The 14,043-nt window shown below is 49.5% G+C and overlaps 1 protein-coding gene across 21 annotated transcripts in view; it reads right to left on the bottom strand.

Moving 5' to 3' along the window:
• The window catches only part of KCNMA1 (potassium calcium-activated channel subfamily M alpha 1), a gene marked incomplete at both ends in the record, with an annotated part of 694,964 nt that overhangs the window by 76,982 nt on the left and 603,939 nt on the right, over positions 1-14,043 (bottom strand). For 18 of the 21 annotated variants that reach the window (XM_079794081.1, XM_079794087.1, XM_079794070.1 and 15 more), the window contains one exon: positions 7,326-7,419. In XM_079794081.1, coding sequence (XP_079650207.1) covers positions 7,326-7,419 — 94 coding nt within the window. Of the gene's footprint in view, positions 1-7,325; positions 7,420-11,799; positions 11,887-14,043 lie in introns of all 21 variants that reach the window. The other 3 variants (XM_079794084.1, XM_079794074.1, XM_079794075.1) reach the window with 1 other exon arrangement.

Raw genomic sequence — 14,043 nt, 5'->3', positions numbered from 1 at the left:
CTGGGGCCCACGCTGTGGTGGTCTGCCTGGGAAATGCAGGCTTGGGAAAAGGGCAAGTTTCTCATCCATCTACAGGCTTTTCATCCAAATGGCAAATACTAGTTTTTTGTTTGTTTGTTTTAAATATCTTTTTATTTCAGAGAAGAAGGGAGAGGGAGAGAGACAGAAACATCAATGATGAGAGAGAATCATTGACTGGCTGCCTCCTGCACACCCACCACTGGGGATCGAGCCTGCAACCTGGGCATGTGCCCTGACTGGGAATCGAACTGTGACCTCCAGGTTCACAGGTCGATGCTCAACCACTGAGCCACGCCGGCCAGGCGCAAATACTAGTTTGATTGAGTATGTATTATGTCAGGCACTATAAGGACATTTCTGAGGCCTCAAAATTTGCTTCAAATGTTCTACCCGAAGCTGCCCTCCTAGTTGCCTCCCTTCCTGTAGCTCCTGAAAAAGTGAGCCACCCTCTTCTGGCGATAATGTTTGCATATCGGCCTCACCCCTTAGGTGGTGCCCCTTTGAAGGCAGCAAACTCCTATTTCACTGTTTGATGTATTTCCAGAGCCCAGCAGAAGACACAGTAGATGCTCAATAAATAACCAACTGACAAGAGGAGCTAATAAATAATTTCTACCCTCTGAACATTTTTTAACAAGTCAATGGAAACGCATCTGGCTTTTTATGGAGATGAGAAAATGTGCCCAGTGAGCTCCCACTCACCTTTGATATCTTGTGACAATTCTTTTTGAGAACAACAAGGATCTTGCACTATTTTTTCCTTTACAGGGACAGTATCTGAAGTAGGGCTTCGTGTCTGAAGGGAGACTCTGAATTGTCTGTAACAAGTCAGGCTGCCTGGAGTGTGCCTGGAGCCAGCGGCTGTGACTGTCAGCAGGGAGAACTTGCGTCTGATGTCCAACAGTGGTCAAGACAGGTGTTCTTAATTAAGTAACTATTTAGTGCTCCAATGCCAAGTCTGGACACTCCTGGGAGGAGGCCCCTGTCACTGCAGGCTGCTCTCGCTGTCCTGACTCACGTAAGCGGTGGTTCTCGAGGTGTCTCCCCACACCAGCCGCATCAGCATCGCTTGGGAGCTTGAGAGAAATGCCAATTCCCCAGACCAGCCCAGACTGACTGGATGAAGCTCTGCTTTAACAAGGTGCTCTATGATCCCGACACACGCTCAAGCTTGAGAGCCATTGCTATAAAGCTTTGCCCAGACGGAGAAATTACGTGGTGAGTCAGTCCTACCAAGGTTGGCCACTGTTGGCAATATGCAGACTGGAAGTCCATGGTTCTATTCAGCAAGGCCAGGGCTCGAGTGAAGCAAGCAAGGGCCTAGGTGCACAATTTAAGGAGGAGCCACATATATCTCACTTCAGTCCTGACCCTCCTACTCAAGTGCAAATGATAGGACTGGTGACCAAAGCAGCTCTAGGTGGCCTACCCTGTGACTCTCTAGAACTGGAAAGTTTGTGTCAACACTTGATGGGGATCGCTACCCAGGATACCGCACAAATGATTCTCTCTTGCTGACCTCCATATCAATGAGCCAATCAGCAAATAAACATAAAAAGCAAATAAAATATTAGTTCTTGTAAAATGCAATACTTTTGTTTGCTCACCCTCCCTTCTTCCACTCCATAGAAGGCAACACAGCAGTTAGTAAGTGAGTCCTCGAATGGAATGTTCCGGAGTCTCTGGTTGTGCTGGCTACAGGAGACTGGAGAAGATCTCAGGTGTCACCTCAAAGGGGCTCATATTGGGTTTTCAGCAGCATAAATGATCTGCCTCATTCTGGGGAGCATTTTGTTTCTGGGTGTATAGTATTTGCTACTATGTTGCAAGGATCCTCCTTCAATAATCTCTCCTGAGTGGTGGCTGCCCACTATGCCTGCCCTCATCTCCCACCAAGTGACCATCTCTGGAGTCACCTTGCAAACACCTTCACGCCAGGCTCTAGCCACTCTGCCAAAACTAGAGTCCTTTTTCACCCTAGTTACATTATTTTTTCTGCCTAACAGGTAAACAATCAAGAACTACGGCCACCTAATGTGTCACCTCTTGTTAGGCAGCCACCATTCTCCGAGGGAGAAGGGAATTACTGCCTTTGTGTTGGGGAGACATCTGGGGGGACGGATATGTCCTCAGTCCTAGAGGAGTGTGTACAAGATGCTCTGGGAGAGAGAGGACAGGATGACCACCTCCGCTGAGCGTGCCACATGCCCAGGTCCTGTGTCACATCCACCAAGTCTTGCATGATGAGACCCACTATTTCTTTCTTCTCCAGCCCCACGGGAGGGCTGTCGATTTCCTATTTGTCTGTGCGTTAAGAGGTAAATTTACTTAGCCCCGCTATCCCTGCATTCCTTCTTTATTCTGCCCCCAACTCTGGCTGGGCTCAGGCCACTCTGACATCTTCTCTTACTAAACCCGTCAAGCTGCCAGTCCTAACAGAGAGACCCCATGGAAGGTAAGAGTCAAAGGAGAGAGAATTAGCAAGCAGATGAGTTTATTTCACTTAATGATCAGTAAATGCCTAAGAGGATGATCTGTTTCCCTCAAATCACAGTTCTCCTCCCATTCAGGAAATGAATGTCTAGTATTTTCTCAGTCTCATGACATGAAGCTCCCTCACAGTATTCAATTTTTCTGTTTTTGGGGTTGTTCATAATCCTTACTGGCCCAGCTGGGGACTATGACTTTGGCCAACCCATGGTGTATAAATCCTCACAGCCCAGGCTTCTCGGTCTTTCTCAAAATCCCCTAGCTCCTGGGGAAATGGGAGTAACGTGAGCTGACGTCAGGGATGCTCATGTTATGTGGGTCCTTGGAAGACCCCGTAGCCACTTCCAGTCTGCTGTTCTACAGCAGGCCCTGGTGGTCTGGCGCCCCAAGGACCTTGGCAGAGGCTGGGTGGGCTGGGCCTTCCCTTCACACCTCCGTATTCATGTACCACGTGTCCCTGTGGTCTCTTTGGGAGGTCACCAGCGATCCTCCCAAACACAAGTTAGGGCACTGCCTCCTCAAACACCTGCGATGCTTCCCCAACACCTACGAGGGGAGTGAGTGCTCCAGGGTTCACTAAGCCACTTCCTGTGGCCTGAGCACTTTCCCTCTGCCCTCCATTGGGACCAACAGTGAAGGAGCTAATGACATGGACGTGGCAGTTAATAATATGGGTTCAACTCTTCCTCATTAGCTACGACTTACTGAATTTTACTAGACCTTACGGCTGTGACTCGGCTTCTCCGTCTGTAAAGGGAGGGTGGGGAGAGTAATTCCTCCTCCTGCAGCTGTAGTTGGGTTCAGCGAGTTCACAGGCATGATGCTCTTGGAAGGATGCGTGGCCCCGGGTAAGCAGTGCACAGGGTAGGCAATATCATCAATAGGGAGTTCTCCTCCTCACTCAGGACCCGGTTAAATGGAACCTTCTTCACACACACACAGGCTCAGAGGTGACGTCAGCTCTCTGTCCATGCCGGTAGCTATCCAAACTGCTCCTCCTCTATTTTGCTGTATAGGCTGGTCTGTCTCCTCCATGAAACTAGCGTTTTCAGATGGACACCTGCCCTAATCCATGTTCCTTTCCTCCTCACAGACCCTCCACACACCTGAATGCAGCAGGCTTTCACTGAGCACCGGCTGGATGGAAAGGAATCTGAGACAAGGCTAGAAGCAGTTGGCCGGAATGCGCAGCCTGGGTGGGTTCCATCTGAGGACAGGGCGTGAGAGCCCAGGCAGGGCCTCTGTGCTGTCCGCCCACACGAGAAGTATTCTCAGCCCAAGAAGCATCTGAGAAGCAACGACGGGGAAGAGCTGTGTGTGGCTGTAACCTGGGCACGGGTGTCGGGAATACATGAAGCCGCTGCAGCCGTAGGCAAAATGGTGCCCCGCACCCCTTCTTTCTCCCTGGGGAGACCTGCTGGAGGGTTTTCATTGGCTGTTCAGTGGGGCTTGTGAGACCCCCAAATTAAGAACCCTTGACTTCGTTATTTAGAGACAAAGTTCTTGCCCGGAAGGCCTTACAATTGAGGAATCCCAGCTATCCTTACAGGCACAGCCCACCAGCGAGGAGGCCTGAGAAGCGGAGGGTGCTTGGCGTGTGCAGGGAAGCCAGAGCAGCTCCTAAAATCCATCCATGTTGAGAGACCAGCAAGGACGGAGAGTACCAGGGTCCTGGGAACCTCTATGGCCCTCTCCCCGGGGGGCTGTGAAGCCAAAGGTCGCCTGTGATGACACAGGAACCCCTGGCTGGGAGCACAGACACTGGCCACTTGGCTCAGTCTGACTGCGAGAGTTGTTTTCTGTCAGGATGACTCAAAAACATCCTGTCTGATCCAGACACACAAACAAGGCTGTTCACCTAATGACTGCGCAGAGCGATAAGTGACCCTTAGAAATCAGGGTGGGCCTGATACCAGGACAAAGGGAGACGGAGACCCATTAGTGCGGAGGCCCAGCCGGAAGCCTGTTTTATTCGCAGGAGCCACGGTGGTGAATTAAATCCCACCCTCGCCCGTCTGGACTCTGCGGCTTCTCCTGGAGCTACTGCTGTCCTGGCCCGTCGGCCCCTGAAACCTGCCCACACGCACAGTGAGTGACTCTGCTCAGACGGCAAGCCCCAAACGCGTGTCCAAAAGCCCACTTCAGTATGCCCTTAGCTTCCTGAATGGGTTTTCAGGATCAAAAGGAACAGGACTGGAAGTCCGGTCTTCTGTAAAGCAGAAAGGGAGAGTTTGGAGAGATTGGGGGCGGGGGGGGGGGGGGGGGGGGGGGGAGACTGGTGAAGCCACAAGGTGCTGCATGAGCCTCTGTTTCTCTCGATCAACAGGAGGGATGTAGCGACCACCAGCCTTGGCAGCCTCGTCGCCAGGGCCAGATACCCCAACCCGAGCAAGCCACGGGTGTCTGAGACTTTCTGGCTGGTCATGGGACAGCCCGTTCCAGCTGAGCCGTGATTGGGACCCTAGGGGCGGTGGGGAACAGCACCGGGGTGACAGGAGCCCTGGCCGTCGCCGCAGCCCACAGGCACCAACACCGGGAACGTGAGCTCTGCACCGTGGCAAGCCTCAGCTCGCGCCTGACCACGGCGAGCAGCCCTGACGCAGCGCGGAACAGACAGCGCCGGCCCGGGCTGACTGCCTCCCCCGGCCCCTCGCCGACAGGCAATGAAAGCAAACCCCACTTTGAAAATCCTCCCCCATCATGCAAACTGACAGAGGCATGCTTTTCAAAAACCCACAGCCAATCTGTTGATCATTACTTATTTACAAAGGCCTTCGGGCAGAAAGTCCTGTAAAAACCGTACTTGATCCGGTATACACTGGCTTTTTCTACTGGTGGAAAAAAAGTCCCCTCCAGGCTACCTCAAGCCATCACTTTCTATTGCACATAAAATGTAGCGTGGAACACTAAAGTATTTAATATATATGGTATAATATATCTACAGGAAAGGCATTTGTGTAGAAGTATGTTACCCTGGATTTGGTAATTTCATGTTTTGCTGAAGGCTACGACTTAAAAAAGCTTCCACGCCGTACAGAGGACCTGTCATCTCGGCACCCAAGAGCCAGCAGAATAAAGAAGGACCCTTAAGCAGCAAAACTTTGACACAGCTTTGAAGCATATGAAAACAGTATAACTCCTCAGAATTATTATTACTCAAGATCAAAGAAATAAGCCGTCCTTTACATAGCAAACAGGGACAGGGAATTTGGCTCCAAAGGTTTCAGATTTTTCAGACACTTCTCTTTATTTATTTATCATTTGCTTCTCTAAATTTAGGCAAAAGAGAACGCCTGAGCTTTTCTCTACTTTAAATGGATAAAACTATTAGCATTAGATAAGGCGATTACCTAAAGGTGAGGGACTAGGAAATGAATGCTAGCAGGACATCTGGCTTCATAAGAATGAGAAGCTTGGCGGTTGGCGCATTTCATTCCTCCTCATAAACTGCAAACCAACATGTAAATCAGTGAGACCCCAGCAAGACTGAGCGGAGGGGAAGGCAGCGGACTAGTGAGGAAACATCTCACAGGAAGAGATGGTGGCAATGGGAAGGACATGCGGCCGGTGAGTCCTCCATGGGACCTTGTGTCCTCAAGGGCATGGAGGAGACTGCCCACCTCTGTCCCAGAAAGGTGCTGGGGGAGGGCCCGGAAGATGTGAATGTGGGGGATAAGGGGGAAGGAGAGAAAAATCACCATCCATGTCCAATAACCAAAGGGAGAAGAGTGCTCAAGGCAAATGGAAAGAAGAAAGTAACTTAGCAATGGTGGGTGTCTCCATGCTGTGACCACTTAGGCAGAGCAGTGCCAGCATGAGACCACCCCTGCCGCTCTGAGAGGCGAGAGAGTGAGGGCATTGTGGGGAATAAGCAGAGAATGGCAGAAGAAGACAAAAAAGGGAAGATAAAAGACAGAGGCCAAGAAGAGGAACAGGCTGAAATTTGGTTTTACTTTCTATTTCCATAGTCAAGATAGGAAGAAAGGAAGGGGAGGGGAGGAGAGGGAAGGGGAGGGGAGGGGAGGGGAGGAGAGGGAAGGGGAGGGGAGGGGAGGGGAGGAGAGGGAAGGGGAGGGGAGAGGAGGGGAGGGGAAAGAGAGGAAGGAAAGGGACAGAGGGAGGGAAAGAGGAAAAGAGGGGAAAGAGGGAGAGAAGGAGAGAGAGAGGGTGGGGGGTGGGAGAGAGATAGAGAGAGAGAGAAAGCATACATTGTATTTCATAATTAATACTGCTTTTGGTCTGAGCTGAACAGGATTACTTTTGAACTTTGCTTTGGCAAGTCCACAGATTATTGGACTTTTTTTATCAGTCAAAATCAATTAACAGAAATTTGATTTCAGGCGACAGGATGAAAGGGGGGTAATCTTCAGGTTCCTTTTTGATTGTGATGATACATCGCACATATGGCCCTCAGTACAGACAGCCGTCCTCACAGGGGCCCCAGCGGAAAGACTAGCCGGAGGCGAGCTGGCCCACGCGTTCCCGGATTGGTTGCCACCGTCATTAGTGCCACTGCGGGTTAGGAGCGACACGTGGACAGGACATGGTGACAGCTCCGCCTTTAAAGCCTGTGTATCTTTCAAACAGCTTTTCCAACTGTTTTTCCTGACAGGATTTTTTCAGCTCTATCATTAACTGCTGACAAGCTGAAGGAATAAATATTCCAGCCTTTGAGAAGCCATCTAAGACCCCATCCCTCCCTGACTCCGGCCTGCTGGGAAGGGGCGTGCTGGGCCTGGGCTGGTGGGGAGCGGGTGAGAAAGGGAGGGGAGGAGCTAGAGGGGACCCCCCAGGCCTGGGGCCCCTCTCCTTACCTCATCAGCTTGGGCGAGGAGCCGGGGGAGTTCCGCATGCCTCCATTCCGCTGCTTTTTTTTTGGTGACAGCGTCGAGGGCTGCTCATCTTCAACTGGAAATACAGGCAGCTCATGAGATTATGGACAGTGTGAGGGCAGACTGCGCAACACAGGCAAGATAGCAAAGGACACACACTCACAGCTCAGTCACGCACTAGGAACTCAGGGCTGCCTTTGGGACCCAGTGACAAAGACCCCCGTGTTAGTCCGAGAAGCCAGCTGAGAGGAGGCGAGAGCCGCCTCTTTACACTCCAGTGTTTGAACATGCACTTGAAACAGACTACAACAGTTTGTACGCACCCTGCCGTAAAAAAAGAAAGGAAGTCGTGATTTATCCGCATACAAAATAGAGTGCTCTAGATGGGGGCACGCAATCATTACTCTCAAGAGGTCCTTGTGGTTACTTTGCTTTGCTGGGTAATCGAATGGGTTTTCTCGTAACCAAAATCAGAAATCAAGTTGTTTGGACATAGCAGCACCTCTGCTTCCGCAAAGGCACCGGCTTCCCTGGTCCCTGGTCCCTGCGCCCGAGGAAGAGCCTGGAGAGAGGCTCGGATTGGAGGCCTCCGCAGCCAACGTCTCAGTCACTCAGGACTGGGGACAGGGGCGCGTGCTGGCTCAGGAATCCGCAGCCCGCTCAGCCCTTGTCCCTGCACCTCCCCAAAAGGGGGGCTGCACGCATGGGAAACTTTCCTAATTTATCAGGACAGTTGGACGGGGCTGCAAGGTTGGAGAACCGGGCAGGAGAAGGGCACCCAAACGGAGGAGGAGGTTGCCATTGAATGATGTCTCCGATGACGTGGTGAGGGGCAGGCAAGGGGGGCAGCACAGGGGGGTGGAAACCAAACGCTGTTTCCCGAATGTCTAAGCTACACAGCGCGCTAAGCAATGTGAAGCTCGGCTCACACACAGCACAGCACACTCCACTGCCTCTGCCCAAGGACACCCACTCACAAGCTTTGCAGAGGTATCAGCCTGCACCATGCTTCTTTTTCAGAGAGTTGCTTGATAAATTAGCAGATGCACACCCGGCCCGGCCCTCCAAGGGCATCGGCGGGAAAATTCTAGTTCCCCTCTCCCCACCCCCACAATTCAGGCTAAAGCTGTAATGGCAAGAAGGAAAAGTAGGATCCTCGGGTTTGCATAGTTGACTGCAACACAGAGGGGGGGTGGGGGGAAGCACCCCGAAACCCGGAGTGCACAGCAGTTACCTTAAAGCTAAGAAGAGAAATATTAGCAGGGACGACATCGAAAGATGCTTGACGTATGTTAATGGCGTACAAGTCATGGGTTGGAAAGAAACTGTCACCTCAGCTACTCGATCTTATCCAGAAAGACCCATCTCAGCACATGCATTACATGGCACTTCCCTGAAGACCCTGAGTACATTTAGTGTGTCATGTATGACACATGGTTCCATAAGGGATTACAGTCACCCAACGACCTTCTGGACCTGCCTCAAGGTATCACACTTGGCACCCCGTCCCCATTCCACTGCCAGCCTAAGGTTGTCTAAATTCTGGCTGACACAGGGTAAGGGAACAAGAACGTGGTTCAAACTGAGAGCTACTCCAGAAGAAACGAAGGCAAGGAAGCACCTGTAAATGCCCACAGAACCACTCGCTCTGCCCCCCGCCCCATCCCCCCAGAGGCCCGTGCTCAGGCTGCGACCGTATCAGTCACTTAGGGCTCCAGGCTGGAACCATGTGCCTGGGAGGATATCGCATCTTATCGGAAATGAGTATCCACAGCAAATCACACCGAGACTAAACAGCACTTAAAAGATTAAAGGAAAGAAATACCAGCCACATAAATGGTATAGAAAAAAATCACTTAGGGTTGATATGCATCTCTCGGCGAGCAAACAGGCACTCTGAGCTTGACCTGAATTCATCTTGCTTTCACAGGACAGGGCCAGGCATCCCAGCCAATAATGGGGCAGAAAGGCAAGGAGACCGAGATTGAGAGAGAGAATGTGTGTGTGTGTGTGTGTGTGTGTGTGTGTGCATTTTTGCACTTTCCCCATCTTAGAATGGGGCAGAAAGTCTTACGCCGACTCCACTGGTAATACAAGGTCACCCTTTAATGTGGACCACTTACGGGGGACCTAGATTAGTTGAGTAGCATGCCAAACGAAATAATGTGTGTGCGTGGCTGTGGGACTCGTGGGGATGAAAGGTCTTTTCTTCTCTATCACATGAGCCTTTCAATGGTTCGAATGAAATATCCAAAAGGCTCTCGGACCTAGTCCACTATGGCTAACTTGACTCAAAGCCGCCAGAGGTTGCCATGGTTTTGTCCATATTAGTTAGGACCTGAACAGAAGTCACACTCGCCGGCATTTCTGTTGGATTCGTTTGCTTAATGTTTGTCTTCCCGGTTGCACTGGGCCCACAATAAATAGCCATCTTTGGTAAAGAGCCCATTCTCCTTGCACCTTGTCGCTGTCTGTTTACCTGCAGTGATGTTCAGAGGGAGGGAAGACTTGCAAGTTGATACCTGTTAGCCAGCTCCAGGGAGACACCCCGTTCTGCTGCTAAAGTTATGCCTCCTTCTATGCAAGGAAACTATTTATTTTCATTGCAAGTCAGAAAGATCATCCATCATATTCAGACTGCATTTAAAGTGGGATTTGTTCTCTTCGGTGAAACCCATGTTCAAAGGTTTCCTCCTGCGCTCACAGCCTGGAAATGCAGATCCGCTCCCTGAAGAGACGGGGAAAGGTCCCCAGCTTAAACATGAACGCTGTGCAATGGAGACTATTACGGATGGCTTAGATCCCACCAGAGCAGCAGTGATCCCTTCTTTCTCGTAAGCAGGGTATAAACCATATTTAATTATTATCCTTGACTGCCGGTTTCTGCATATTTAAAGAAAGCAAACCTAGGAAAACTTTCAGGTAAGCTATAAAATAAAATTTTCATTCCATGGCTTCTGTGACTACATGAGAGGAATAAAAACGGATTAAAGGGGAGACTGAAATTTACATACTTTCAGGAAAGGCACGTGGATTGACCTCATGCCGACACATTCACAGGTTCCTGGTTAGCCTGCTTTCTGGCTAATTACGGTACACCTCGGTCTCTGGCTCTCCCTGCTTCAAGCTGTGGAAGCCTCCTGAAGATATGATCTGTTAAAGGAACCTGAGTTACCAGCTCCTTTAAAACACAAACAAGTTGAGGAATCCAAGGCGGAATTTTTATAGGGGCTGAACTCCCTCCAGTCTCCGCGTCCTCATAAAATCCGAGGGCTCGTTTGTGCACATCCCTAAGTATAACACTTAATGTGCTGCCGTAACTTCCCAGCGCCCGCCCGTCTAACAGGCCCTGCATCCAACAGTTTTACAGTCGGGAAGACTCAGTGCTAGAAAAATGTCAGGCAAGTCTAATGAGGCCAGGATCCCTCGGTTGGCGCTAGACTTTAATTTAAAGTTACAACGATGTTTTAACATGTTTGCTTATACTTGACTAAAGAGGATTCATTATTTCGGTGACATAACCTCCAGACAAAGTTCTGGGAATTGATTGAGGACGTGGTGGTAATTCCAACAGCCTTAATGCAGAGTCGAACATCTGTAACAACATTTTGCTCGACTTTTCATCGTCATTCTGTTTTCAAGCAAAAAGCAAGGCAATATCTTCCAGAAACACTGGCCAGGACTCTGGGCTTAGTTCAAAATGATCATATATTTTACTGGATTTTTTCTTAAAAGAAATCCTTTTTTTTTTTTTTATTGGCCTAGCCAGCTTGCAAACAGTGTATCAAGGTTCACCGATGCCTTTGTGGGCCCTTTGAGTCAAATGGGCAATGATTTCAACTTTCAGCTTTTCCAAATAATCTGGGGCCCCGATATACGATGAACCCGTTGCTCAGCTCCAGCCTAGGGCACATTCCTTCTTCCCTGTTTCCTCAACAGGGTTTAGGGGGGATGATGCCCTCTGAGACTTAAAGGTGAGTTTGTTGGCTGGAGTTAAGAAATAGTTCAAAGCAAATAAACTCAGAAATGTAATAAAAGGCAAACGACCCATAAACATGAGTTGACTGGCTATCTCCACATTACATTATTAGTCACCACATCTGGAGAAACCCACATCTGCACACACTTAGCAGGTCATTAGTAATGTCATATTCACACTGGAATCACTCAGAGTAAGAGGCATGCAAAGTGGCTTGAACGTAAAAGGCATCTAGCTAACAGGGCTCCCGACTGAAATCTTGAGCGAGCTGCGAGTTGGCGGGAGGGTAGTTTTAATTATTATTTATTGTTCTTTATGGTTTTCCTCTTTGGTATTTTGCTGCCCAGAATGCTCAATGCATGCTGAAATCCACGGTACTGCATCTTTCTTCTTCAACTGAGCTCAGCATGCTAAGGGGAAGCATGAGGGGTGCAGGGCAGTTGCTACACATTGGGGTGGGTTCCAGGACTCCTTCACCTGGCTTGGTCACAAGCTGAGAATTGTGAGTTGCGTTCTTGCACTCAAATGGGTCTTTGGGGTAGCGCGATCTAGCTTCCACCTTGACTGCCAAACAATAACGAGAAAAGAAAACGGAAATTAATCCTCCGTGCAGTTCTTCATTGGAAAAGTTGAAAACCAGCTTTAACATGAACTAGAATGATAGCTTTGAATTAAAATGGAAGTTCCTTCCTCACAGCTACATTGAGAGTTTTCTTTACTTTTACCCTGATGACTTCTGGAAATTCTTTTTGCTGTGTTATTGCCATCGGTGTCAGAAGGGATAATGTATCAGAAGATAATTTTATTTGTGCAATTAATTTCCAAGCGCATGGAGTTCCACCCTGCCTTCCACATACACAGACTTGGAAAACTTAGTTCAGCAGAGAGATGCAAGCCCCCTCTCCCGAAGCCTGCTAAAACGCACCCCCTGACGGATCATTATATTCTGAGTCATCAGCCACACGGTTAGACTACAGTTTTCATCTCAAACCACTGTCTTAGCCAGCCCCTTGGTTGCAATATCGCTGCCTAACTTGCATTAAATGCCAGGGGTTTGCCAGTCCTAAGAAAGGGGGGTGTCCTTTACCCTTGTGTCACGAGGGACATCAGTGAAGAGTGGGTGTGTGTTTTCAGTCTTTCAGGACGTGAATGAGGGTACAGAGAGGGCAAAACTGCTGGCCTACAGATTGAACAGTGTGCTTCTTGATTTCTGTGGGTTTATCAGACTTTGTCCCCAAGAAAAATCCTACCAGTCACAGTACTACAGTCAATATGTAGTTCACAATAGACAGAACTTCCAGGCTGACCTGTCCTCCCTCTGATACAGACGCCTAAGACTTTCACCAGGGAGTCTGGGCTACTTAACCTGAAGGTCTTCCAGCGCAGCCACGTTAGAGCGATCCCTGCACTGGAGCTCAGGACGGCACCTGCTTTACGGGGGGACATTTCCTGCCTCACAATCACAGACCCCTAGAACCCTGGCTGCCTGGCACACATACCAGACTAGAGAGAGGGTGAGGGTGTCTCCGTTAGCCACGTAGCAAAATCAGCAGCAACAAGAAACACAAATGCCAGAAAAGTGACCCATTCGGTGTGCTGGGTCCTATACTTCCTGTGAAGGAGCACTTGACTGCTGTTTCAGGATGAGTCCCCTCGGAGGACGTGCACCTGCCCGTCAGTGAGGTTGGGCAGCCAAGCACAGCAAGAATAAGGTAAGACAGCCACGTTCTATGCCTAGAGGCTCGGTGGGCAGCTCGGTATCTGAACCTGGGGAGCTAGCGTGGGTGATGTCCTTACAACGACAGTTTCTGCTCTGACAACCTTGGGATAACACATATCACCAAGAACTTTGGTAAACACGTTGCAGTATTATTGATAAGATCAAGCCATAAAGCTATTTTTGAAAGATCACGGTGACTATTAACACAGTTAATGAAAAGATGAAAAGATGCTGCTTCTCAAAAGCAATGCCAGCCGAAACCGGTTTGGCTCAGTGGATAGAGCGTCGGTCTGCGGACTGAAGGGTCCCAGGTTCGATTCCGGTCAAGGGCATGTACATTGGTTGCGGGCACATCACCGGTGGGGGGTGTGCAGGAGGCAGCTGGTCGATGTTTCTCTCTCATCGATGTTTCTAGCTCTCTATCCCTCTCCCTTCCTCTCTGTAAAAAATCAATAAAATATATTTTAAAAAATAAAATAAAATAAAAGCAATGCCAACAATAATATCTCCAACATAGAGCATATATGACCCCCTACAAGTGAGCCATGGCGTTATCACATACATTATCAGGCAAGATAATTTCACAGCTTCTACCTGAGAAGTAGAAAATACATTTATTTGGAAAACCTAGAGGGTGTAAGTTAAAGAAAAAACAACCACCTGCCATTATGTACAATGAGGACAGAAAGCATCTGTAAGTAACCCACCTGCCCTGGGGTAGGCACAGGGAGCGCCCGCCCGCCCACAGCGGGAAGAGGGGCAGGGAGGGGAAGGGGCAGGGAGGGGGAGAAGGCAGAGGAGGGGAGGCCTGTTGGAGCTTTTACATCTCTGGCTTTTGTGGAGCTAATACGAGAATGAGAAGGGAGGCTTTAAGGAACAATAGGTTATGTAGAAGTTAATCACAGGGTATATTTCTGGCTTTATTCACTGCCTAGGAAACCTGAATTGTGTAACTTTGAGTCCATCAACACAGAGTAATGAAAGAATTCAGCTCCCACATG

This window comes from Cnephaeus nilssonii (genome assembly GCF_951640355.1).
Source record: "Cnephaeus nilssonii genome assembly, chromosome: 16".
Taxonomy (NCBI): Eukaryota; Metazoa; Chordata; class Mammalia; order Chiroptera; family Vespertilionidae; genus Cnephaeus; species Cnephaeus nilssonii.
Note: the sequence above shows the minus strand (reverse complement) of the source record. Positions and strands in the feature narration are given on the sequence as shown.